The sequence below is a fragment of the Bos javanicus genome, chromosome 19, assembly GCF_032452875.1.
Source record: "Bos javanicus breed banteng chromosome 19, ARS-OSU_banteng_1.0, whole genome shotgun sequence".
NCBI lineage: Eukaryota > Metazoa > Chordata > Mammalia > Artiodactyla > Bovidae > Bos > Bos javanicus.
Window position 1 is genome coordinate 37173797 of NC_083886.1, and position 25323 is coordinate 37199119.

Here is a 25323-nt window from a genome sequence, read left to right on the forward strand (position 1 = left end):
GGGAGGCATTTCATCTTTTATTTTTTTAACATAGACATTCTTTACTTCTGGTCAGTGCACCCTTTTCTTTAATAATTAAAGCATATGTATAATATATGTTTGATAGTCCACAAATAGGCATTTAAGTTAGCATAACATTTCAGTTAAAGGATGTATAAGCCAGAATACTTCTCCATACCTCAATATGTGAACATTTCTTTCATCAGTCGTTTTTTAAAAGAATATAGAAACTGACACTACTTTTGCAATAATGTCAGGAAGAGATAAAATTTTCATTTTCAACATAAGAAACAAAATCATTCTTACTCAATGTCTTCCTGTAAAATATTCAACATAAGAAACAAAATCATTCTTACTCAATGTCTTCCTGTAAAATAGTCCTGATTTTTTTTCTCCTTTCTGACTAGTCCTGTATAAAAGCAACCTTCCACTGACACCTTTGTCAGTTGGATCTTACTTATTAATGCTGCCCTCTAATGGTCATATCCTCAGTAACAGTGTTTGTTACTTCCATTTTAAAGAGTTCATGAAAAGTTTGTAAACTAATTGCCCCCTAATTTGCCCATATTTTTCAGTTTGGATGGTCACATCAGATACACCAGTAACAGTACACACTGACCCATTGTTTTAAACTTTATGAAAGTATTTTCTAACTACCACTTTCACTTCCTTATGATTATATTCTTTACTTAATAGTAATGAATGAAACATTTTATATAGCACATTCACAGTTTTCAAAAGTTGTAATTTCTTATAACTGCTAAGAAGGAAGAAGATAAGTAGTGTCTTGATGTTTTTGTCACTAAGTCATACCTGACTCTTCTGCAGTTCCACGGGCTGTAGCCCACCAGGCTCCTCTGTCCATGGGATTTCCCAGCCAAGAATACTGGAGTGGGTTGCCATGCCCTCCTCCAGGGGATCTTCCCTAACCCAGGGATCGAACCCATGTCTCCTGCATTGGCAAGTGGATTCTTTACCACTGAGCCACCAGGAAAGCCTGATTAGTATCTTATCTTTACTTATTGGACAAAGAAACCAATATACTAACAAATATGTTCTTAAACACCTTCTTTTAATAAAGAGATTTTGAATAAATAATAAGTAAATAGTTTAACAACTGAGACATATAGTCAGGCTCCACTTTTTATTACTATTTTTAATTTTCACAGCCAAATGGTAGTCAACAAGTGAAAAAAAAATGGTAACTTTCTCCATTGAATTAAAAGATGTTTTAAAATTAGTCAAAAAAAAAAAAAAACAGAAAAGGGAGCTCTGACAGTGATGGCAAAATCCTTACAGCCATACTAAATAAGTTTGCAGTGCCCTTTAAAAAAAAAAAAAAAATTTGCCTAATTACCTAATCAGTCCAGTTTATTTTCTTTCCTGGTCAGCTTTTCAGTGATGGAAAAGTTAGTCCTGTGAAAAATGACCCATTAGAACAATGAAGTTACAAGCTAGTTTTTGAGAACTGGAAATATAAGACAAACAATATCTTTATGTAGAGACAGAGATTTACAATGCAGTATTTTAATATTAGGTTGATGCAAATGTAATTACAGTTTCAGACTGTGACTTTTAAATCATTATAACTAAGCTCAAACACATCTTTATTAATCAAAATAGGAACCATTACAGTCAACACATTTTTGCCAATGAAAAACAAGTTTGTTTATTCCTGTAGTGTAAAAATCTGTACTTCGGGATTCAGCGAACTCTTGGAAAGCATTTTCTGCATCCTGCTGGTTGTGGAAGCACTTTTCCTGCAAAAAGTTGTCAACACGTGTGAAGTGGTAGTCAGTTTGGCAGAGGTCAGGTGAATATGGCGGATGATACTAAACTTCAGTTTGTTCAACTTTTGAGGCATTGGTTGTGTGACACGCCGTCAGGTGTTGTCATGGAGAAGAATCGGGCCCTTTCTGTTGACCAGTACTGGTTGCAGGCATTGCAGTATTTGGTGCATCTCATTGATTTGCTGAGCATACTTCTGAGATGTAATGGTTTCGCCAGGATTCAGAAAGCTATAATGGATCACACTGGCAGCAAACCACCAAATAGTGGCCATGACTTTTTCTTTTGGTGCAGGTTTGGTTTTGGGAAGTGATTTGGAGCTTCTTCTCAGTCCAATCACTGAGCTGGTCTGTCGCCAGTTGTCATATAAAATCTACTTTTCGTCGCATGTCAATCCCTTCAAGAAATAGTTCATCGTTGTTGCACAGAATGAGAGGAGACAACACTTCAAAATGACCATGTTTTTGATTTTTGGCCAGCTCATGTTACACCTACTTACTGAGCTTTTTCACCTTTCCAGTTTGTGTCAAATGCCAAATGACCGTAGAATGGTTGACGTTGAATTCCTCGGCAACTTCTCATGTACTTGTAAGAGAATCAGCTCAGTGATTGCTCTGTGTTGGTCGTTGTCAGCTTCCGATGGCCAGCCACTATGCTCCTCATCTTCAGGCTCTTGTCTCCTTTGCAAAACTTCTTGAACCACCACTGCACTGTGTGTTCATTAGCAAGCAGTTCCTGCGCCAAATACATTGTTGATGTTACAAGTTGTCTCCGCTGCTTTACGACCCATTTTGAACTCGAATAAAAAAATCATTCAAATTTGCTTTTTGTCTAATATCATTTCCCTAGTCCAAAATAAATATAAACAGTAAAAAGTCATTAACAAAAAAAGCATAAAGCAAGAAATGCACATTAAAATGATGTATAACATGACCACATTTATTTAAGAATGTATTCCAATATCAAACAGCAAGTTTCAACAGTGCAACCCTGCTGTTACTTTTGTACCAACCTAATAAGAAGGAAAGTTGGAGGATATCTCATCAATAAAAAATTTAAACATTAACATTCAGGCTTGTTGATTGTCTGTCCTGCACAGATAGCAATTTTTTCTCTATCAGTAGTCTGAGCTCTTGAGGAAGGGATGGGATTTCAGTATTATTAGTTGTGTTGGCCTTAACAGACTGACTGACACATATAGGTCAGAGTAATTTTTTATTAAACTTGTTGATTCTCCAGGTATTTCATGAGCTTCTTGGGTCCCTTGTTGTTTAGATAGAAAGCTAGACCGTCTCACTGATGACACATTCATTTCATCTCTCTCCCTCCTTTTCTTTCCTTCTCCCTTTCCATGTAGTGCGTCAAGAGAAAATCCAGCCATGCAGGAGAAGAAAAGGTCAAGCATTTGGCAGTTGTAAGTATCTAAAGTCACATGAAGACATTAGATAGCAGCACTCTGAGACAAAGAAGATTAGAATCAATCTGTTTTCACAAATGATTTCTTCTTACTTTCCTTTTTAAATTAGGGTATATAGCTAAACTGTACTTTTTTTTTTAATGCAGTTTCTTTCTTTTTTTTTTAATTTAATTTAATTTTATTTTTTAACTTTACAATATTGTATTGGTTTTACCATATATCAAAGATTCATTTTGATAAACTGAATTTTTTCTTTTTGGTATGTAGTATGCCAGCTCGGTAAGGCTGTTCTTGAGGACAAAAAAATTAGTGTTATCGTAAGCTGCATCATGTTGGTTGTGCATTTGGTGGCATCCTCTGCTCAATTAAATAGAATAATGGGGAATTATTTTTAGAGTTGATGATTTCCTAGATCCCCATTAAATAACTTACTGATTCATTGGTTGTGTGATTGTAAGAAAATTTAGAGAGCGAAGATCAGAAATTTAGTGTTCTTGGGGTTTGAGTAGTGTGTGTATGTTTGTGCTTTGGACTTGAACTGCGTTTGTGCCAGAAGTACTATGCTTTTATTGTGTTTAAAACTTACCCCTTTTTGAGGAATCTGCTATTTAATAGAAATAAGGTGTTTTTTTTTTTTCTTTTTGAGTGAATGTGAAAAAATAGTTACTTAAATTGAGGTTAGTAAGGAAATGTATAAGATGTGTGGTAAAATGGTAATATGTGTTCTAGTACTTGACCACTATTTTTAGAGGTTGCTTACTAAGCTTCTGTTCAAACCACACAGCTGTACCTTGCTGTTTAACAACCACTGGCTGGCTAAAGGAACTGTGTTTCTTCATTATGAGAAGGTCTCTGTACTCAAGAGCTTCTTCCTTTCATTATGAGAGTTACTAATTAAAGAACAGGGATTTGCCGTTGTAGGCAATGGTTTCTCTTTCCTGAATGTCTGAGTTTGGCTGTGAATTATTGCTAAGGCTCCAGTGTGTTACTACAAAAAGTCTTTTTGCTAGTTTCTAACTCATTGCCTTGTAAAAACTCTGGAAATTGTGAAGAATCGTGGCTTGTTCTTAAGCATGCGTGTGATACATACACACACCGCACACACACATTCTCTCTTACTTGCCTTTTAGTTTCAGCCGACTTTTCAGCTCCTCAAGTAACACTACTAAGAAGCCCGAACCACCAGTTAATCTGAAGTACAATGCACCAACCTCTCACGTTACGCCTTCCGTCAAGAAAAGAAGCAGCACCTTATCTCAACTCCCTGGGGATAAGTCCAGAGCCTTTGATTTCCTTAGCGAAGAGTAAGTATTTTCCAGACTAATGGTTATGCTCTAAATAACAGTTGAGAATATTCTTACCTCTTATCAGATCAGCTGTAAGGGTTTGGATGGAACTATAAAGGGCTTCCTTAGTGGCTCAGAGGATTAAGAATCTGCCTACCATGCAGGAGACCTGGGTTTGATCCCTGGGTTGGGAAGGTCCCCTGGAGAAGAGAATGGCTACCCACTCCAGTATTCTTGCCTGGGGAATTCCATGGAAAGAGTAGCCTGGCGGGCTATAGTCCATGGGTTGCAAAGAGTCTGACATGACTGAGCGACTAACACTTATTGTTGTAAGAGGAAGTTGGCTTCCCATCCTGACTCTGTTCCTCATTAGGTACATAAACCTGGGAAAGTTAACCTCTCATGCCTATAAATGAGCATGAATGCCTACCTCAGAGCTGTTAGGATTCAATTATATATTATCTGTAAACTGACACAAAGGTAATTTTTTCTTTCCATTTCTATTTTAGCAGAAGAAGGGAGATAAGCTATTGTTATATTCTCTTAATTAAAAAGGAAATTTCTTTTTCTTTTAGAACTGAAGCTAGTTTAGCCTCACGCAGAGAACAAAAGAGAGAACAGTATCGTCAGGTAAAGGCCCATGTTCAGAAGGAAGATGGTAGAGTGCAGGCTTTTGGCTGGAGTCTGCCTCAGAAATACAAACAGGTAATGTTTGAATATGGTAAGAACGTCTAGTGGGAAATACAGAGAGAGGAGTAGGCCTGGGCATGAAAGATTCTAAATACACATCCCAGACCTGCTGGTTTCAAGCAGCATGAATTTGGCACATGTTTAGAGAAGCATTAAGGATTGTGGTTTTGTTTTCAGGCTGTTTTCTGAAGCCCTACAGTTCAAAAGAAATGCCTCTGAGTTCTGTGAAGAGGGAGAGGGGTCAATATAGGAGGTGGTTGAGTATGGGACTTTGAGATAACGTACTCTGTTTTAATATTGAAGATTTCATTTAAAAGAAAAACAGTATCGTTTAAACATTAAAAGAAGCCTTCCTCATGGAGCCTTTCAAACTGTTAAAACTCAATTCACGTCTTTCAAGAACATATTCCCTACCCCTAAAACACACACACAACACACACAGTCACACCCACATGTGTGTACTAACAGGTCTGTGAATTAGTGTATTTTTTCTGAGCTCCCTTATTTTCTTTAATTACCACTTGATTCTCTGCTCATTTTTCAAGTAAGAAAGACAAAGTTAACTTGAACTTGACTTCATAGAGTAAATATGTTATAGCAGTGCTTGCCCATGTCTCTGGTTCTGTAAGTTCACTTTTAATGAGACTTACCCCATGTGTCCTTCTCTCCCCTTCCCAATTATTAGGTAACCAACGGACAAGGGGAAAATAAGATGAAAAATTTACCTGTGCCTGTCTATCTCAGACCTCTAGATGAAAAAGATGCATCAATGAAGGTAAAGTAATCTTGAAATTAAAGGTAACATTACTTTTAAGTCTTGATGGATTTTTTTCTAAAACAGAAGGAGTTTAAATTCTACTTTTGTGGGCAGAGTTACTCATTTTGTTGTTTTAGACTGAAATAGTTTAAATATTAGAGCCCTCTCTTTGTAATCATTACATCTATTAAGGGAATGTGAAGAGTTTCTCTCTAAACATTTTTAGAGAGAAAATGACTTAATACCATCTTTTTTTTTAACCCAAAAAAGCTGTGGTGTGCTGTTGGAGTCAATTTGTCTGGTGGGAAGACCAGAGATGGTGGTTCTGTTGTTGGAGCAAGTGTATTTTACAAGGATGTTGCTGGTTTGGAAGCAGAAGGCAGTAAACAGCGAAGTGCATCTCAGAATAGCTTAGACAAGTTAGACCAGGAACTTAAGGTAAGTGCTTGCATTGGCATCTGCCCCTGTTTCTGAGACTAATAGTTTTAGCTCTTTGGTCTCAGACTTACTTCTAGGTCCAACTTCTAATTGGGGTTACTATGCCCTTGATTACTCCTCATCCCCGCCCTCACTCTTAGGTCAGTTTTACTAGAGTATATTTTACATTCAATAAAGTATACACTCAAAATAAGTACAGTTCAAAGGGTTTTAACAAATGTGTGAATCTGTGAAACAACTATCACAGTCAAGATAGAGAACGTTTTTTATAACTGATCTGCTTTAGCTGCTAGTTTTTTGTCTACTAAGTATTGTTGAAAGGTGATATCCTCTCAGCCTTCTAAATAATCTGGAAGTGAACTTTAAATAGTAGTGTCCTTTAGTGTACTAGCACAGCCATATAAATATTTATGCACACATCTCATTTTAAACATTCATTTTCTTTGCTTTGCCTATGCAGGAACAACAGAAGGAGTTAAAAAATCAAGAAGAATTATCCAGTCTAGTCTGGATCTGTACCAGCACTCATTCAGCTACAAAAGTTATCATTATCGATGCTGTTCAACCAGGCAACATCCTAGACAGCTTCACTGTTTGTAACTCTCACGTTCTGTGTATATCAAGCGTACCAGGTAAGAGTAGTTCCTCTCTTTGCACCATCCACAGCTCCTCACTGGTAGAAACTGATTGGTTACTAGAGATACAGTTATGCATCTCTTCTAGTTTGTGAAGGCAAAAAAGAAACTGAGTTCAAATGACTAAGGATATTTTCAGATACTGTGAAAAAAATAAAACAATGGAAATTTGAGAAGGGTGGAAATCAGAGGGCAAGGGGCTATTAGTATGGATTAGGCCTTTTAGAATTCCATATTAAATACTATGTGATATTAAAACATTGGTTTAAAAATTAAAGGAAATTCCTGAGAGTCCAGTGGTTAAGCCTTTGTGCTTCCACTGCAGGGGTATGGGTTCAGTCCCTGGATGGGGAACTAAGACCCCACAGGGCACCCAGCACAGCAAAAAAAAAAAAAAAAGTTGATGTATAGTGTGAAATATTATTCAGCCATATAAAGGAATGAGACTCTGATACGTTCCATAACATAGATTAACCTTAGAAACAACTCAGACACAAATACTGTATGATTCTACTCATCTGAGTTGTCTATCTGAGCTGGCAAATTCATAAACAGAATTAAATTAGAGATTCCTAGGGTAAGGGTATGGCGATCAGAGTTATTTACTTGGTATAGGTATCCTATATGGAGTGTCAGAAAAATGTTGGATGTAGATAGCTGTGATGGCTGCCCAATGTTGTGAATATAATTAATACCTCTGAATTACACACTTAAAATGGTTAATATGGCCGACTTTATGTAGTGGCTCAGATCGTGAACTCCTTATTGCAAAATTTAGACTTAAAGAAAGTAGGGCAAACCACTAGACCATTCAGGTATGATGTAAATCAGATCCCTTATGATTATACAGTGGAGGTGACAAATGGATTCAAGGGATTAGATCTGATAGAGTGTCAGAAGAACTATGGATGGAGGTATGTAACATTGTACAGGAGGCAGTGATCAAAACCAAAACCATTCCCAAGAAAAAGAAATGCAAAAAGGCAAAATGGTTGTTGGAGGGGGCCTTACAAATAGCTGAGAAAAGAAGAGATGTGAGAGGCAAAGGAGAAAAGGAAATATACCCATCTGAATGCAGAGTTCCAGAGAATAGCAAGGAGAGATAAGAAAGCCTTTTAAGTGAACAATGCAAAAAAATAGAGGAAAAAACAATAGAATGGGAAAGACTAGAGATCTCTGCAAGAAAATCAGAGATACCAAGGGAACATTTCATGCAAAGATGGACACAATAAAGGGGAGAAAAATGGTAAGGACCTAACAGAAGCAGAAGATAAGAAGAGGTGGCAGGAATACACAGAAGAACTATACAAAAAAGGTCTTAATGATCCAGATAACCATGATGGTGTGATCACTCACCTAGAGCCAGACATCCTGGAATGCAAAGTCAAGTGGGCCTTAGGAAGCATTACTCTGAACAAAGCTAGAGGAGGTGATGGAATTCCAGCTGAGCTATTTCAAATCCTAAAAGATGATGCTGTGAAAGTACTGCACTCAATATGTCAGCAAATCTGGAAAACTCAGCAGTGGCCACAGGACTGGAAAAAGTCAGTTTTCATTCCAATCCCAGAGAAGGACAATGCCAAAAAATGTTCAAACTACCATACAGTCGCCCTCATTTCACATGTTAGCAAGATAACGCTCAAAATCCTTCAAGTTATGCTTCAACAGTATGTGAACGGAGAAATTCCAGATGTACAAGCTGGATTTAGAAAAGGCAGAGGAACCAGAGATCAAATTGCCAACATCCATTGGATCATAGAAAAAGCAAGAGAATTCCAGAAAAACATCTACTTCTTCTTCATTGACTACACTAAAGCCTTTAACTGTGTGGATCACAACAAACTGGAAAATCCTTGAAGAGATGGGAATATCAGACCACCTTACCTGCCTCCTAAGAAATCTGTATGCAAGTCAAGAAGCAACAGTTAGAACCAGACACGGAACCACAGACTGGTTAAAAAATGGGCAAGAAGTATGTCAAGGCTGTATATTGTCACCCTGCTTGTTTAACTTACATTCAGAGTATATCATGTGAAATACCAGCTGGATGAAGCTCAAACTGGAATGAAGATTGTGGGGAGAAATATTGATAACCTTAGATATGCAGATGACACCATCCTAATGGCAGAAAACGAAAAGGAACTAAAGAGCCTTTTGATGAAGGTGAAAGACCAGAGTGAAAAAGCTGGCTTAAAACTCAACATTCAAGAAACTAAGATCATGGCATCTGGTCCCATCACTTCATGGCAAATAGATGGGGGAAAAAATGGAAACAGTGACGTCTTACTTTCTTGGACTCCAAAATCACTATGGACAGTGACTACAGCCATGAAATTAAAAGACTCCTGCTCCTCGGAAGGAAAGCCATGACAAATCTAGACAGTGTTTTAAAAAGCAGAGCCATCACTTTGCCAACAAAAGTCCATATAGTCAAAGCTGTCGTTTTTCCAGTAGTCATGTATGGATGTGAGAGTTGGACCATAAAGAAGGCTAAGTGCCAAAGAATTGATGCTTTCAAACTGTGGTGTTGGAGAAGACTCTGAGAGTCCCTTGGACATCAGGGAGATCAAACCAGTCAATCCTAAAAGAAATCACCTGAATATTCACTGGTAGAACTGATGCTGAAGCTGAAGCTCCAGTACTTTGGCCACTTGATGTAAAGAGCCGACTCATTGGAAAAGACCCTGTTGCTGGGAAAGATTGAAGGTAGGAGGAGAAGGGGATGACAAAGAATGAAATGTTTTGGTGGCATCACTGATTCAATGGACAGGAGTTTGAGCAGACTCTGGGAGTTAGTGAAGGTCAGGGAAACCTGGTGAGCTGCAGTCATGGGATAACAAAGAATCGGATCCAACGGAGTGACTGAGCAACAACATACGTATATTTTACTATAATAAAATTTTTTAATGTGATATGGGTAAGAATAGCTTTCTAAATAAAGAGAACTGAAAAGATTTTTTAAATGTTAAATGCTTAGTTTTTAAGTGTGTTACTAATATCTTAATGTACTATATACACCTAGGCTGTATTAATTTTTAATAGTGGCAGAAATTCATATTTGAAATAGAAATAGTGATAATTTAAAAAATTTTTGCTGACTTGTCAGAATTATATTTTGTTGTTTTTAATCTCATTAGTTGGCTGCTTTAAGAACTCATATTAAGAACAGAAATACATTTCTGACATTTTTTTGTTTACTTGTGCTTGCATTAATTATTATTTATTATTGTTGCATTTAATATCTTAATTTTTAAACTACTTTCTCAATTTGTGAATTGAGTTTAAATTAGTTTAAATAAAATTTACTTACTATCTTGGCAGTGTATTTGCATAGATATTTTTCTCACCTTTACCCTTATTTCAAACCTATAGTTACCTTAATAGAGAAAATGCTACTTACAGAAGTTTACTGAGCTATTTAAAGAAGGTTTATCTTGTACTTCAGGAGCCCGAGAAACAGACTACCCTGCAGGAGAAGAGCTTTCAGAATCTGGACAAGTAGACAAAGCATCTTTATGTGGAAGCATGACAAGCAATAGCTCAGCAGAGACAGACAGCCTGTTGGGAGGCATCACAGTAGTTGGTTGTTCTGCAGAAGGTGTGACAGCAGCTGCCACTTCCCCTAATACCAATGAACCTTCTCCAGTGATGGAAAAACCGCCAGGTATGTTTGTCTTCTTTAGGTACCATCTGTACAGTGTCTGAGCCTGTCCCAGGTGACTCATTGTGGACTTAACTTAGATTTTAAAGTAACAGGGATGAAAGAGCTTGAAAGAGGATGCTGTGATGATTGTTAAATGAAATCAAGAATCCTTAATTTTATTACATGGAGAAGAGGGTAAGAGTGTAATTCTATAGAGGGGGTTTTGGTGGGGGAAGTGATTGGAAGAGAAGCTCAAACTTGGAATGGTTAGCATGCTTTATTTATTTTTTAGAAAAGGAAACAGAAAATAGTGAGATTGATGAAAATGTTCCAACAGCAGAAGAAGCAACTGAAGCTACAGAAGGCAATGCAGGATCAGCTGAAGATACTGTGGATGTCTCCCAAACTGGCGTGTACACAGAGCATGTGTTTACAGATCCTTTGGGAGTTCAAATCCCAGAAGACCTGTCACCAGTATATCAGTCAAGGTATAAAAATGGGTAAACAACTTAGGAAACCAGAGTACACATGTAAAAGGAACCAAAATGATCTCAAGCAGCCAAAATATTCCTACTAATTGACATTGTTGTGGCAGGTTTAGATGTTATTACTTATTCCACTATGTCTTCATCTGTTCCTTACATTGCATTCTCTCTAGACATATTTTTCCCCCATTTGCTGTCTATTCCTTGCAACTTCAAAAAATCTTGCTTATAAAGTATATTAGTCAAAATCCTTACCAGTCAATGGGGATTAAAATAATGAATTATTAACAATAGAAGACAGTGAGTACAATTTTTTTAAAAAGCCATACCAAATATCTATGGATTTTTTAAAAATTGTACTCACTGTCTTCTATTCTGTTAATAACTCATTATTTTAATCCCCACTCCTATACCCACTCTATCCACAAAACTGGCCATTTAAATTTCCCATGTGGGTTTTAATGACCTTTTGAATTTAGATTTCTGGCAAGTATTTTATTAGAAAACAATTTGTTTCAAGCTTTTACTTCAAAAGAAAGAGTTGTTTAATTTCCTTTCTTGTCTTCTCTAGGCCTTATAGAAAGCTGATAGGGGTCTAAAGTCATCTTTTTAGACTTACTGATTCATTTGTCTGTTTTGAATTTGATAGCCCAGTTATGCTTTTTTTTAAAACTAAATGTCCTCTGACAGTCCAAAGAAATAAAGCATGGGGGTAGAATAAAAGCATGTTTCAGCTTACTTATTTTATTTTATTTTTTATTTTTATTTTTTTCAGCTTACTTATTTTAGAACATTGTTGATAATTAACCCTCCTGTGTTTGTCTGTGTGTGTGTGTGTGTGTATGTGTATGTATGTGTAGTTTTAAAACAAACCATCTCTCCTCCTCCTATCCCCACAGAAGAAACTCATAAAATTCAAGATAACTATAAGGGAGAACTTGAACTTTAGTCTGGATATTAACTGCTATATTTCGTTACTGTGTCTTATTTCCCTTATCTGTACCTTGAGCCTCCTAGTATGTCAGTGTTACTTCTGGTACAATTGCTGCAATATATGTATTTATATACCTTTCATTCTTTCTTATTCTCCCTCCTCTCCGCCTCCCATTGCCTTGCCTGCCTGCCTTCCCTCCACCCTCTCTCCCTCCCTTTCTCACTGTCTCTGAAATGTTTAATATAATCATTTAACTTTGGCTTTACTGGAATTTATTTTTTAACAATACACTAAAATGTAGAAATTATCAATTCCTGAAAACTGTAGCTAAACACAATAAGATTTTTTTTCCTTTTGTCCCACCTTTTCCAGTAATGACTCAGATGCATATAAAGATCAAATATCAGTATTGCCAAATGAACAAGACCTGGTGAGAGAGGAAGCCCAGAAAATGAGTAGCCTTTTACCAACTATGTGGCTTGGAGCTCAAAATGGGTGGTAGGTATCAACTCTTTAAATATTAGAAATCTTTAGTCTTTCACTTTTGCTTTAGAAATCTTAAGATAACTAAAATGTGCTACATACAGATACAAACAAAAAGTGCCTATCAAAGTGAAGAATTTCATATACACACAGTTTTGAAGTTATATTGCAGCTACCTCATAAATTGGACTTGGACTTGCATTGGTTCTGAACGGTAAACCGTATGTTTGTCACAGGATATTCCCTTCATGTAATATTCTTGGGAAAAAAGTAAACTTTAAAATCTGGGTGATCTAAAAATAGGAGATCCTGAACAACAGAAGTTGTTCAAGAAATAAAAGGGATGAAAAAAATCTCTGGCTGCAGAAAGGCCCAATTTTAAACATAACTTCCGGGAAAACAAGGACAAATAACAGTCCAAAAGCGTAGGAGCTGATAAACACTACAGGACTTCTCCACTCTGTAGTAGTGTGAAGAGTCTCACAGACTTGTGCTTTTCCGAAGGTTAAACAAGGTCACTAGTGCATCTTTCCCATAAAGGACTAATACTACAAAATGAAGGTTTGACATACGTTTTCTCTATGAAGGGTCAGACAAGAAATATATCAGGTTTTGTTGCCTTATGATCTTTGTAGCATCTTCTTAATTATGCTGTTGTGCAAAAGCAGCCACTGCATTGACAATACCTAAGTGAACTGGTGTGGATATGTTCTAATAATAAAACTTACGAACACTGAATTTCATATAAGTCTTGTATGTCATGAAATACTCTCCTTTTGTTTTTTTTGTTTTTTTTTTCCCAACCATTTAAAAAATGTAAAGACCATTTTTAGTTTGCAAACTGTGCTAAGACAGGTAGATGGCTGGATTTGGCCTGTGGGCCTTAGTTTGCCACTCCCTGATGTAAACCACTCTGGTTTCAGAAATTTATAGCTCAGTGTAGTAGAAAAGTAAGAAGACTATTTTTTTTTTTAAAGATTGATAGCCAAGGATTCTGAAGTATGTGGTAATCTGAAACCAGCCATACATTAGTTCTGGCTTTTCCTTCTTTTTATGTTTCTGTTTGCTTAAGCAGCTTATTTCTCTGCCTTAGGCCTATCCTTTCCTTGTTTTGTCCTGAAATTTTTATGTTACTCTTTTCTTTTGAAGAAACTTTGTGTCATTATTAGATATAAGCAACTACTTAATGTGTTCTCTATGCCTTACCAGTCTTGATTTTGTTCTTGCAGTTTGTATGTCCATTCATCTGTAGCCCAGTGGAGGAAATGTCTCCATTCTATTAAACTTAAAGATTCGATTCTCAGTATTGTGTAAGTTTTATTTTAGAAATTCTTCCTTTGAAAAATATGTATTTTGGTATAAACTAGATTCTAAGACTATTAAAGTTAACATGCACTTCATGACTAAATCAGTATCCATGTCTTTTTTAACCCTCTTTATGAATGAGATTGAAACTAGGAAATAAACCAGATAATTTTAAGTAGAAGAGAAAACTTGCCAGGTTGATTCCTCACTGTACTGAGAGTTCTTTAGTCTGTTGGCGAGAAAACCAATTAAAACCCGTGATATTTGTTTTAGAATATTCTTTATACTTTGTGAATATGTTGATTGAGTGATTGACTGACTAGTCCTTTTCTGTATGTTGACTGTGAAAAGTCAGTTTGTCGCTTAGATCCACAGAGCTGACTCTTTCTACTCAAGGTGTGTGCCTCTGGTCTGTGGACCTTTTGTCTGCAATGAGAGGTTAGAAAGTGAAACAGCTGAGTCACCACACATGCTTCCTATTTAGTCCAGCTGACATTTTGATAACGAGACTTTTCTCAGTGAAGAAAAGAATCTGTTCCTTTAGATTCTCCTGTAAGCTCCTGACAGCACAGATTGGTCTTCTGAGGACCTCTGAACTAGTTCAGTAGCATGTGATGTCTTCTGTATTCCCAAATGGAGAGTTCTGAAATCCCCTTTCCTGTTTGCAGACACGTGAAAGGAATTGTGTTAGTGGCCCTAGCTGATGGGACCCTTGCCATCTTTCACAGAGGAGTTGGTGAGTTTCTGTGAATATATAATGTGTGCCCTGATTTGTTGCTTTGCAAGAGCATTTTCAAACAGATGGACCTCTTATGTTTTAAAGAAATGATATTTCATAGGAGAAAGAATAAAGGTTTAAACTGAATACTAACCGTGTATGAAATGAGTAAATATGTGAGTGCTTGACTGGAGGCATACATTAATCATATACCTCAGTGAAAATTTGTTTACCATACTGAGCAAATAGTCCTTAAGGTCCTCTTAAATAATGTGCAATGGAAGTATTTATTTGTTTTCTAGTCATAGACCTAATTTAGTGAGAGGATATGGTTTCTTTTGTCCAGTATTTTAAAAGTAATTTGCATTCACTTACATTTGGAATGTTCTTGAAAAGAATTTTTAATTAGGTAAAGTTTAATCATTTTCTTGTCACATTTTTTATATTCTTCCCCTTTAAAGCAGTGTTTCTACCATCTGCAGACAGAAGGTGTCAGAAAACTGCATTGAGTGAATTAAAGAAATTGAGCATATAATTCCGTGGTACATGTATCATCCAAAAGTGATGTCTCCTTCCTACTAGATTGGTGGATCGGGGAAATATAAAAATATAGATCCGACATGAGACTTTGGAAAAGCCTTGCAAAAATTAATTTTTTATTTTATTAATTAATTTTTGCAAGGCTTTTCCAACATCTCATATCTTTTTGCAACCTCAAGAAATGTGAGGTAGATGATACTTAGGTGCCTAGAGATTTTTGGTTAATGACTGCATAACGAAAAGAGAGGCCTCTGTTTTACGTTGTTCAGGGCCTTTATAGACGGTATCTGAGTTTAATCCGCACAGCAACTTATGAAGAAAATTCTGTTGTCATCCTCATTTTGTAGCTGAGAAAACTGAGGCACAGTATTTTAGTTACTTGTTCATGGTCACTCAACTAGTGAGTAGGAGAACCTAGAAAAATGGAATAATAAATGTTTTGGTAAATTGAATCCAAAACTGAGCAAGACAAAATACATTTAATAAGGATAAATGTAAAGTCCTGCATTTGGGTTCCGAAGAGTAGATGGAGATTTGTGTGAAGAGTGACAGTTACCTAAAGGATGACATTAAACTCAGTACAAGTTAGTTAACATGCTAAACCTCATAGAAATTAGTGTCCAGAGCAGGGCTGATGATCCTGCTCAACTCTGGTAGAAAGATAACATGAAATGGATCTGGACAAAATGGAGTTAGGATGAAAGTTCCATAAACTGATGTGTCCAGAACACATGTCAGAGATGCTTGGTTTTGAAAAGAGAAGACAGGGCAGTAGCAATGAAGTGAGACTAGATTTATTCTGTGTTTCCATTAGGCAAAACTACAGATTAAAGAATGATTATGTACAAGAATGCAGACTTTAGCTGAGTATGGGGAATATTTTTAAGATAATTACAGTTTTCTTAAAATGAAACAGCTGCTTTGTGAGGAAGTATGTTTTCCTTCACTGAAATTATCAAGCAAAGTGAGCTTACAGTGGTTGGTTCCCATTTGTAATGAATTTCTTGTCATCACTAAAGTTATGCATAATTCCTAAAGCCTTAGCAGTGAGTTGCCTTTGACTTCTGTCTAAGAAGATACATCAAAAATGCAAGTGAGCCAGAGCAATATTATGCCCAAAATAACCTTAAATTCATTCTCATACTTAAAATACTTTTGTAAATAGGTAACTTAAAAATAACTTATCACATCACCTGTTGAGAGCAAGGGGGTCCAGGTAATGGGTGGCAGATTGGACCATATGATCTTTGAGGTCTTGTCCAACTCTGTTTGATTTATATCTGATTTACAGATTTAATTTATAGATTAATATATGTAATATATGAACTGTATATATTACACTGTGTGTGTATGTGTGTGTGTATGTATATATATATATATATATATGTATGTATGTAATATATACAGCTTGCCTGGGATTCATATCTGTAAATATATACTGAAATACATGATATTTGGGGATACTTTATTAATAAATTTAATTACACACCCAAATAAAATATTTCTTGAGTTAAAATTGAGTAAAAGATGGTATACATAAACTAATAATCTACTTCTTATTTTAAAGATGGACAGTGGGATTTGTCAAACTATCACCTGTTAGATCTTGGACGACCACACCATTCCATCCGATGCATGACTGTGGTACATGACAAAGTTTGGTGTGGCTATAGGAACAAAATTTATGTGGTTCAGCCAAAGGCCATGAAAATAGAGGCAAGTTAACCCATGTTTTCTGTACTTACTGAATTTATATTACCTGAAATCCCTAAGATTTAATTATTTTCAGCTTTTTTAGAAATTGTTTTCTGAATCTGTGTATTTTGAGGTACTTCAGTGATATACTGGATGAATTCTTAGCTTTCTATGGTACTTTATCTCTCTTGCTGCTTTTGACTATGAGTATGGGAAGTGATTTTTTTTAAAGGAAGGAAGATTCACACATGAAAGTCTAAATGTATGTCTGAGTATCTGTAGACCCATACGTGTATTGCTTAAGTATGTGGTTCTTGAAATGTTTACTCATGTAGAGGTGGTTTGGGAGGAGAACTCTCAAGTCTCCCCCACTGCTCAGTGTGTATTCAGGCAAATCCATATATACGTCACAGACTGAGGAATAATACTGCAGTGGGAATTCATTGTAAAAATAAAAACCTCTTAGCATTGTTGTCTTTAAAAAGTTTTGCCACAGTATATAAATTTATTCTAATTGTCTAAAGAAAAAAAAATAGTAGGAAATTTTTAAGGTGGAAGTTCTCTTTTTATCCCAAATCCTGTTTACAAACATAGAAGTTCCATTTGGTGTTTATTTTTTAGATATATTCTTTACATGCAGGTATATGCTTACATATACAGCACAGTAGGTTCATTTTTGTTTAACTATAAATAGGATCTTATTTTGTGTATTGCTCTGGAACAATGCAAAATCTTGAGGTCCAATTCAGTCTTTTTGTTGAATGCTGTTACATAGAATGAATGTGTCAAGATTGCTTTCGTAAGTTGATAGTCTAACACAACATCCTTTAGTTCTTTTTTCTTTCTTTCTTTTTTTTTTTTTTTGCAGTATGGGATAATAGTAATTGTGTATATAAGAGTAAACAATATTTAGGCTCCTCTTTTATTAGGTAGTCTGTCAAATTATTGTGCACATTAGCACAATTTTTAAACACTAACTCCTAGATAATTAAAGTAACATTGTGATTGAACAATCTTTTCTAGAAATCATTTGATGCACACCCCAGGAAGGAGAGCCAAGTGCGGCAGCTTGCCTGGGTGGGTGATGGCGTGTGGGTCTCCATTCGCTTGGATTCCACACTCCGTCTCTATCATGCACACACTTATCAGCATCTGCAGGATGTGGACATTGAGCCTTATGTAAGCAAAATGCTAGGTAAGCGTCCAGAGCATTTTATCTTTGTCAATCAAAGAAAATGGTTTATTTTTAAATGATTTCAAATGCTAAGTAGAACCAATGAGTAAGTTGCCTCAGGAATAGTGATCTCTTATCACTGAAACTGTTGGCAAATGATCCATCTACTCTATGATTCTCGACAAAAACTTAAGATCATTTTTGACTCTTTCTCTGTTGTTCCCCACATCTAATCCATCAGCAGGAACTGTCGAGTCTTCCCCCCAGAATATCTTAAACCAGTAATGCCTTTTTTTGGCTACACCACAAGACTTTTGGGATCTTAGTTCCCCAGCCTGGGATTGAACCCATGGCCCACAGTGAAATTGCCAAGGCCTAACCACTGAACCACTAGGAAATTCCCTTAAATGAGTTACATCTTTATCTCTACCACTATTCCCATAGGCCAGGTTACCATCCTTTCCTCCTCAGATGACCAACAACCTCTATCTTTCTGTCTCTACTCCAGTCAGTTTCTACATAGTAACCAGTGTGCAAATAATCACCATGCCATACCTCCATTTATGTAATGCCAGCCATGCAGAATATTCTTGTCTTTAGGTGAGATTTTTTTGTGAGATTATTAGAAGAACTTAAATGGTATGGACAGCTCTCCTTGCTCACTCTGGTCTGTCCACACTGACCTAAAGTCAACAGGTTCCTTCCCATTTCAAGGCCTTCACATAGTGCTATATCTTCTGTCTGAGAAGTTTTTCTTAGTCCCTTTGTACTTGGCTTTCAGGTCATGTCTTATATGTCACATCCATAAAAGACCTTTCCTCATCTTTATTTCCAGCTTTATTTAGGCCTTCTTATACTTTTTCTTCATGGACTTATCATTACTATGATTGTACCAGTATCATACTGTCTCTCCCCCTGCAGAACTAAAGCCCCATGAAAAGGGGGCTTTAGACTAAGCTTTAGACTATCTCTGCTTAATCCAGTGCTGTTAGGAACATCATAGGTGATTTCTTTATGAAGAAAGCTTGAACTACATCAGTGGTTTTTAACTTTTTTTGGAATTGTTGCCCTCAGAAAACCTGATGATTGCTGTGTGCCCTCTTCCTAGACTCACACATATATAAACATAGATACAAACCAATTTCAGGAATATATTTTGACCATAGGTTAAAGATCTCTAGCTTAGACTAAGATTCCTTCAAACACTGCGATTCTATGGTCATACTCTGATTTCTAGTAAGTAGAACTTATGACTAAATGTTATCTGTCTTAAATGTATTAATATTACCTGTTTAATAATTTTGCTTCTCAAATCCCCTGAAAATAGGATCAGTTTAAAATTTCCTTGAAATTAAAAAGTGCATTAATTCTCCCTAAATTGTATGCATATGGTACCCTAAAATTTCTAAGTTACTTTAGACCCAAATATATAAAAAGGAAAGTGTATAGGTTTTGTTAGCAAAGATCATTTCTTAACCTATGCAAAGAAATTTAAGGCAAGCAAGAACTCTCTAAGCTTATAAAACGGAAGAACATTTAATTTCCCCAATCTAGTAAACTGTTTTTGTTGAGCTTTTTTTTGGTTCTGTTTTGTGTTTTGGTTTATTTGGCTTGGTTTTGCAGGTCCTTAAGTAAATTCTGCATCATATTTCCTAATCCACATCATCTTCCTTCTGAGTGATGATATAATGCTAGCCACTTTTAGAGTTTTCTTTTCCTATTAGCCATGAATTGTCAGATGATATTGATTGATAGATGATAGCCATGAATTGTCAGATGAATTGATAGATAATAAAGTCAAATGAGGGTTGATCTTGATTGATGTGACTTCTGGAAATATCCAACCGGCTCTGGTCACAATCCTCTCTATTACATTAGTCCAGCTGCTCTGAGGGACTTGGAACCTAAAACATCATCTGCTCTGTCTTTTCAATAAAGTGTTTTCCCTCCTTCCATACAGGTACTGGAAAACTGGGCTTCTCTTTTGTGAGGATCACAGCGCTTATGGTGTCTTGTAACCGTTTGTGGGTGGGAACAGGAAATGGTGTCATTATCTCCATCCCATTGACAGAAAGTAAGTACTTTTTAGGTAACTGTCACAGAAGAGTTGTGGGGAATAGCCTTGTCTGAAATCCAAGTGGAAGGAATTGAGCTAAGTAATAGAACTAAATTGGCAAACCTGTGGTAATTCAGAAAGTCAAACTGATGGCAAAGATCTAACTATTGTTCCTTCACTTTTTCTGTGAAACTTACAAACTCTAGCAAATGTATCAGGACTAACATTTACAGTTAAAAGTTTTTCATTTTGAAAAACTGTTTTTCTCATTTTGGGAATCACTGTATTATCTATTTCCTTAAATAATGGTCATAGTCCGTTTTTCTTTCAACCTTATTATACTAGTATCCAGAAACATTTCTACCTAATATCCTAGTTTTTTCATACCTCTGTGGCAATTAGTTTAGAATATCCCATTTAGCTTATGAGTTGTGGGAGACATTTCTTACTTAGGACGTCATCAAACACTGACTTTAAGAGATAAGCTATCTTGTATTTGAAAAGAATGTGAACAAAATGTACTTCGTATGTTTTTCATACTGTGTTCCATTACATTGATCACTCATTATATAAGTGATTTTGTGTTGCAGAATTCATGGGCAGGATTTGAGAAAATTGCCATAAAGTAATTTAATAAACACATCAGAATTTAAAACGATTTGAAAACACTACCATAAAATAACGTAATAAACACACCAGAATTTTTAGGAGAAAGGAGGAAGACTGGATGGTGTTACATTTTGAGCCTTTAAAGAACCTAAACTTTTTTTTTTCTTCCCTGACACTGCATGGCTTGCAGGATCTTAGTTCCCCAGCTGGGGATAGAACCTAGGTCCCCCGCAGTGGAAGCATGGAATCCTAACCATTGGACTGCCAGGGAATTCCCTAAAGAATGTAAATTCTTAATCCCAGCTGTATTTTCTTTAAAATTTTTAAATTTAATTAATTTATATATTTTGGGGGCCTCCGCTGGGTCTTCATTGCAGCGTGTGGGCTTTTTGAGTTGTGACAAACTCCTCTCTAGCTGCAGTGCTCCAGCTTCTCACGGCAGTGACTTCTTTTGTTGCAGAGCACAGGCTTTAGAGTATCCGGGCTTCAGCAGTTCCAGGAATGGGCTCAGTGGTTGTGCCACGGGCTTAGTTGCCCCATGGCATGTGGAATCTTCTCAACTTGGAATCAAACCCATGTTCCCTGCGTTGGCAGACATATTCTTAACCAGTGGACCACCAGGGGAGTCCTTCCCCCCCCCCCCCCCCCCCGCTTTTTTTTTTATTTAAAAAAATTTTTTTTTGGCTGTGCGAGGTCTTCATTGCAGCATGCAGGCTTCTTCAGTTGCCCCACAGAATGTGGGATCTTAGTTCACTGACCAAAGATTGAACCTGTGTCCCCTGCATTGAAAGGCAGATTCTTAACCACTGGACAGCTATTTATAAATCTATGTGTTTAGACCACTTCTTAGATCTTAAGAGATTCCAGGATCCCCAGAGTTCATTTCAGTTCTTTATAGATGAGAGTTCCATTTTGGCATAGTCATTTGCACAGGATTTCTTCAAGAAAAGGGGGGAATATTTGCAATTAGGAAATGCACCCCAGTAAGTTCTTATTCATTAAAATTGCTTTATAATTAAGAAAAGCAAAATCACAGTAAACAAAATTGTCCTTTCTGAGCAGCGATGTTCTTCAGAGGCTTTGGTAAGAACTTTGTATGTTTCTTGGTATTATACCAAGTTGGATTTTGTTTATTTAATTAGGAGCTTTGAGCTCCTGAGTTGCCAGATAGAATATGCGAAGAGTGGCAGCTCATAGTAATCCTTCTCCTCCCCGTCATGCACCTCTCCATGTCCCCTTTCCTCCTTTCTCACTTTAGCCGTAATCCTCCACCAGGGACGTTTACTGGGGCTGAGGGGTAAGTTCAGATCCTGAACCACACTCTTCTTCCTGGCTTCTCATGGCCACCGTGAGGCCATTCTCACGTCTCTAGATACCCTCTTGAATGTTCCTAAATGTCATCCACTTGCAGTCACTGCATTGCAGCAGGTGTTCTTTTGTTTTTTAATATTTGTTACATGGCCACCAAACTACTGCTCAGCAGCTTAGTCTATTTATCATCTTTTGTTGCAGCTGAAATTTCTGTCAGACTTTGTTTTCCCTCCAATAAAAACACGAAACCTCTCTGAAAACTGTCATTAATCTACATTGTTTACTCTTGTTACCAATCATGTTTCTTTCATTCACTTACTGGCACATGGAATGGGGTGTTTTGTGAGTCTGGTCATTCTAAAATAATTTAACCAACCATCAGTCTGGTGTAAATAAAAACTATTGTATTGTACTGGATGGATCCTTTTAAGCTCAGCTTTTTACTATCACACAAGGGAAGTATACTTAGCACAGGGGAAAAAATGAAAAGATAAAGTATAAAAGTTCTGCTTAAAAATATACCTGTTTACTTTAAGCTATATAACTGGTTAGTTGTCTAAAATGAGGATTAAAAAACAAAGTGGATATACCTGAGAAAGCTGTTTTAACTAAAATGATTTTTTAATTAATAGATGTGTTTAGAAAGTAAACTCAGTGCTAGACTGGCAAAATCCCCTACTCCATTTACTAAGATACTTAAAAATAACTAGCATGCTATATATCTCTTTTTTTTCCAGCTTTGTCTTGAATTGGTATTGCTGCTCTTGTTTTATCTCAACTGGCTGTAGCTTTTAGATAATATAAGGATTAACCAGTAACCTCTTGCATCATTACTATTTTCTAGGGGAAAATATTTGGTGTTTGGTTTTTCTGTTGCAGCGAATAAAACATCAGGAGCCTCGGGAAATCGTCCTGGAAGTGTCATTCGAGTATATGGTGATGAAAACAGTGATAAAGTGACACCAGGGACATTTATACCCTATTGTTCAATGGCACATGCACAGCTTTGCTTCCATGGGCACAGGGATGCTGTTAAATTTTTTGTGGCTGTCCCAGGTGAGTTAGAGTACTCTGTTGAGAAACTGCATGTCCAGTTGACTGTTGAACAATGTGCATTTGAACTGCATGGGTTTATTTATACAGATTCTTTTCAGTGGTGAACACCACAGTACTGCATCATTCCATGGCTGGTTGAATCTTTGGATACAGATTGTGGTCATGTAAGAACCATGACTATGGAAAGCTGACTATTAATTTTACTCAGATTTTTGACTACACAGAGAGTCAGTGCCCCAACTCCTGCATGGTTCAAGGACCAACTATAATTGTCTGTCCCTCTATCCAGTCTAATACTAAGTACTGGAATTACAGATAATTCCAGCATAATCCTTGAAATGGTCTATAATGGAAATATGAATAACGTTCTATAGAGATACTTGATAGAAGCTATTTTAGAATCTCTCTTCCACCCCAAAAACAAACTTGATTTTATTTAAGAGACTTTTCATTTTGAAAAGCAGTAGTATTGTTTTGTCACTGCAGAATACCAAGAGTAGTTTTGACCTCATAAAGGAGATTTCTAAGAAGCCCTGTCATCAAGGCTCTGTTTCGTAGGAGATGGAAAATGTGCTCTAATACCTTTATCCGTGTTGTGGCAAAGAACGGAGATAGTCTGGGGTCTGGGCCTTTGCCACTTGGTTGGTGTGTCAAGCAAGTCGCTTAACCTCTGTTACTCATTTCTTTATTTCCTAAGTGGGTGTGATTAATAGCTGTTAACCAACCTTATTTGTTGTGAAGATTAATGAAAGGGCTCTGGGAACTATAAAGCACCATCCAGATGAAAAGTGGCAGTTATGATGTCCAATGGAAAATGTCCCTTGAGAATAGTAAATGATGTTACTGATCATCTGTAAGCAGGACCTGTGTTTTGGATTTTTTTTCTCCCCTGTAAGACACAAGTTTAGGAGTTAGACAAAGTTTAAATCTGGCTTTGCCACAGCAACTATGTGATGTTGGACATGGCATTATCTCAGTGTATTAGTCAGGGTTCTGCAGAGGAACAGAACCAAAAGGGTGTGGAGTAGGGAGGGAAAGAGGAAGAAAAAGAAAGAGGCTGTGGGGAGAGAGATTGATTTAATTTAAGGAGTTGGTTCATGTAATTATGGGGGCTGGTAAGACTGAAATCTACAGGGCAGGCTGAAGACCTAGGAAAGAGTTAAGTGTTTGCAGTTTAAGTCTAAAGGAGGCAGAATTCCCTTCTCCTTGGGAGACATATCTTTTTCTCTTAAGGCCTTCAAATGATTGACCCACCCGCATCTGGTAATTGATCTACTCTACTCAAAAGTCCACTGATTTAAATGTTCATTATATCTAAAAAATACCTTCACAGTAGTATCCACACTGGAGTTTGACCAAAATGTATGGAGCCTAGCCAAGTAGACACATAAGATTAGCCACCACACTTTTTCCTGAGGATGTTCCAAAGGTTAAATGATTAAGTGTACCTAGCTGGCACGTGGTACCCTAACCAGTTATTCAGTATTCCTAACAACATGGTAATGAGCTTCCTGAAGTGTATGTGTAATATCTTTGTATAGTTATTTCCTCAAAATAAACTTGTAGAAGTGGTATTGCTGGTTACAGGCTTACAGGTTTTTCTTGCTTTAAAAAAAAAAAATGCCATAGAGACTCATTTGAGGCTCCTTTATATTCTTCTAATCTTACTCCCTTCCCTCTTTTCTGTTCATCTATAACCACTATCCTAAAGTTGACATGTATCCTTCTGCCCATGTTTTTGTATTTTTACCGCATTGGGACATATCTATAAATAATATAGTATTTTTTATATTTTTGAACTTAAGTCTTATGTTGCACATATATTATTCTGCAACTTGCTTCTCATTTTTGAGATTTGTTAATATTTATACATAAAAATCTAGTTCATTAAAACTATCCTGTCCATGTCCAACATAAAGTAATTTTTTATAAAGTGTATCACATCGTGGGACTATGTCCTGGTAGCACCTCGAGGGATGGTCTGTGTAGTTTGACCAAAAGATAGCAGATCTGTCAAGAAATCACTCCACGCTCATAGAGATTATAGTGTGAATAATATTTCAAGATTTCTGTCATTTCATACTTAAAGATTCTATCTTAAAACGTAAATATTAGAATTATATATTAACCAGTCATTTTATTTGCGTCATCTAAATTTAAAATAATGTGCACTATTTTTAAGTATGAGAAAACCTTTGGATTTGAGTTTTCACATGGTGGCTCAGATGATAAAGCATCTCCCTGCAGTGCAGGAGACATGAGTTCAATCCCTGGGTCAGGAAGATCCCCTGGAGGAGGGAATG

General features: G+C 36.6%; 1 protein-coding gene across 10 annotated transcripts in view; it reads left to right on the top strand.

Moving 5' to 3' along the window:
* The window catches only part of SPAG9 (sperm associated antigen 9), a 151943-nt gene that overhangs the window by 119643 nt on the left and 6977 nt on the right, over positions 1 to 25323 (top strand). For 4 of the 10 annotated variants that reach the window (XM_061391347.1, XM_061391354.1, XM_061391355.1 and 1 more), the window contains 16 exons: positions 3146 to 3202; positions 4336 to 4509; positions 5067 to 5196; positions 5867 to 5956; positions 6209 to 6376; positions 6837 to 7008; positions 10457 to 10675; positions 10947 to 11142; positions 12446 to 12571; positions 13786 to 13866; positions 14530 to 14597; positions 16687 to 16835; positions 17838 to 18009; positions 19949 to 20062; positions 21912 to 21950; positions 22844 to 23020. In XM_061391347.1, the coding sequence (XP_061247331.1) occupies positions 3146 to 3202; positions 4336 to 4509; positions 5067 to 5196; positions 5867 to 5956; positions 6209 to 6376; positions 6837 to 7008; positions 10457 to 10675; positions 10947 to 11142; positions 12446 to 12571; positions 13786 to 13866; positions 14530 to 14597; positions 16687 to 16835; positions 17838 to 18009; positions 19949 to 20062; positions 21912 to 21950; positions 22844 to 23020 (2132 nt within the window). Of the gene's footprint in view, positions 1 to 3145; positions 3203 to 4335; positions 4510 to 5066; positions 5197 to 5866; positions 5957 to 6208; positions 6377 to 6836; positions 7009 to 10456; positions 10676 to 10946; positions 11143 to 12445; positions 12572 to 13785; positions 13867 to 14529; positions 14598 to 16686; positions 16836 to 17837; positions 18010 to 19948; positions 20063 to 21113; positions 21951 to 22843; positions 23021 to 25323 lie in introns of those variants that run through there. The other 6 variants (XM_061391348.1, XM_061391353.1, XR_009731342.1 and 3 more) reach the window with 5 other exon arrangements.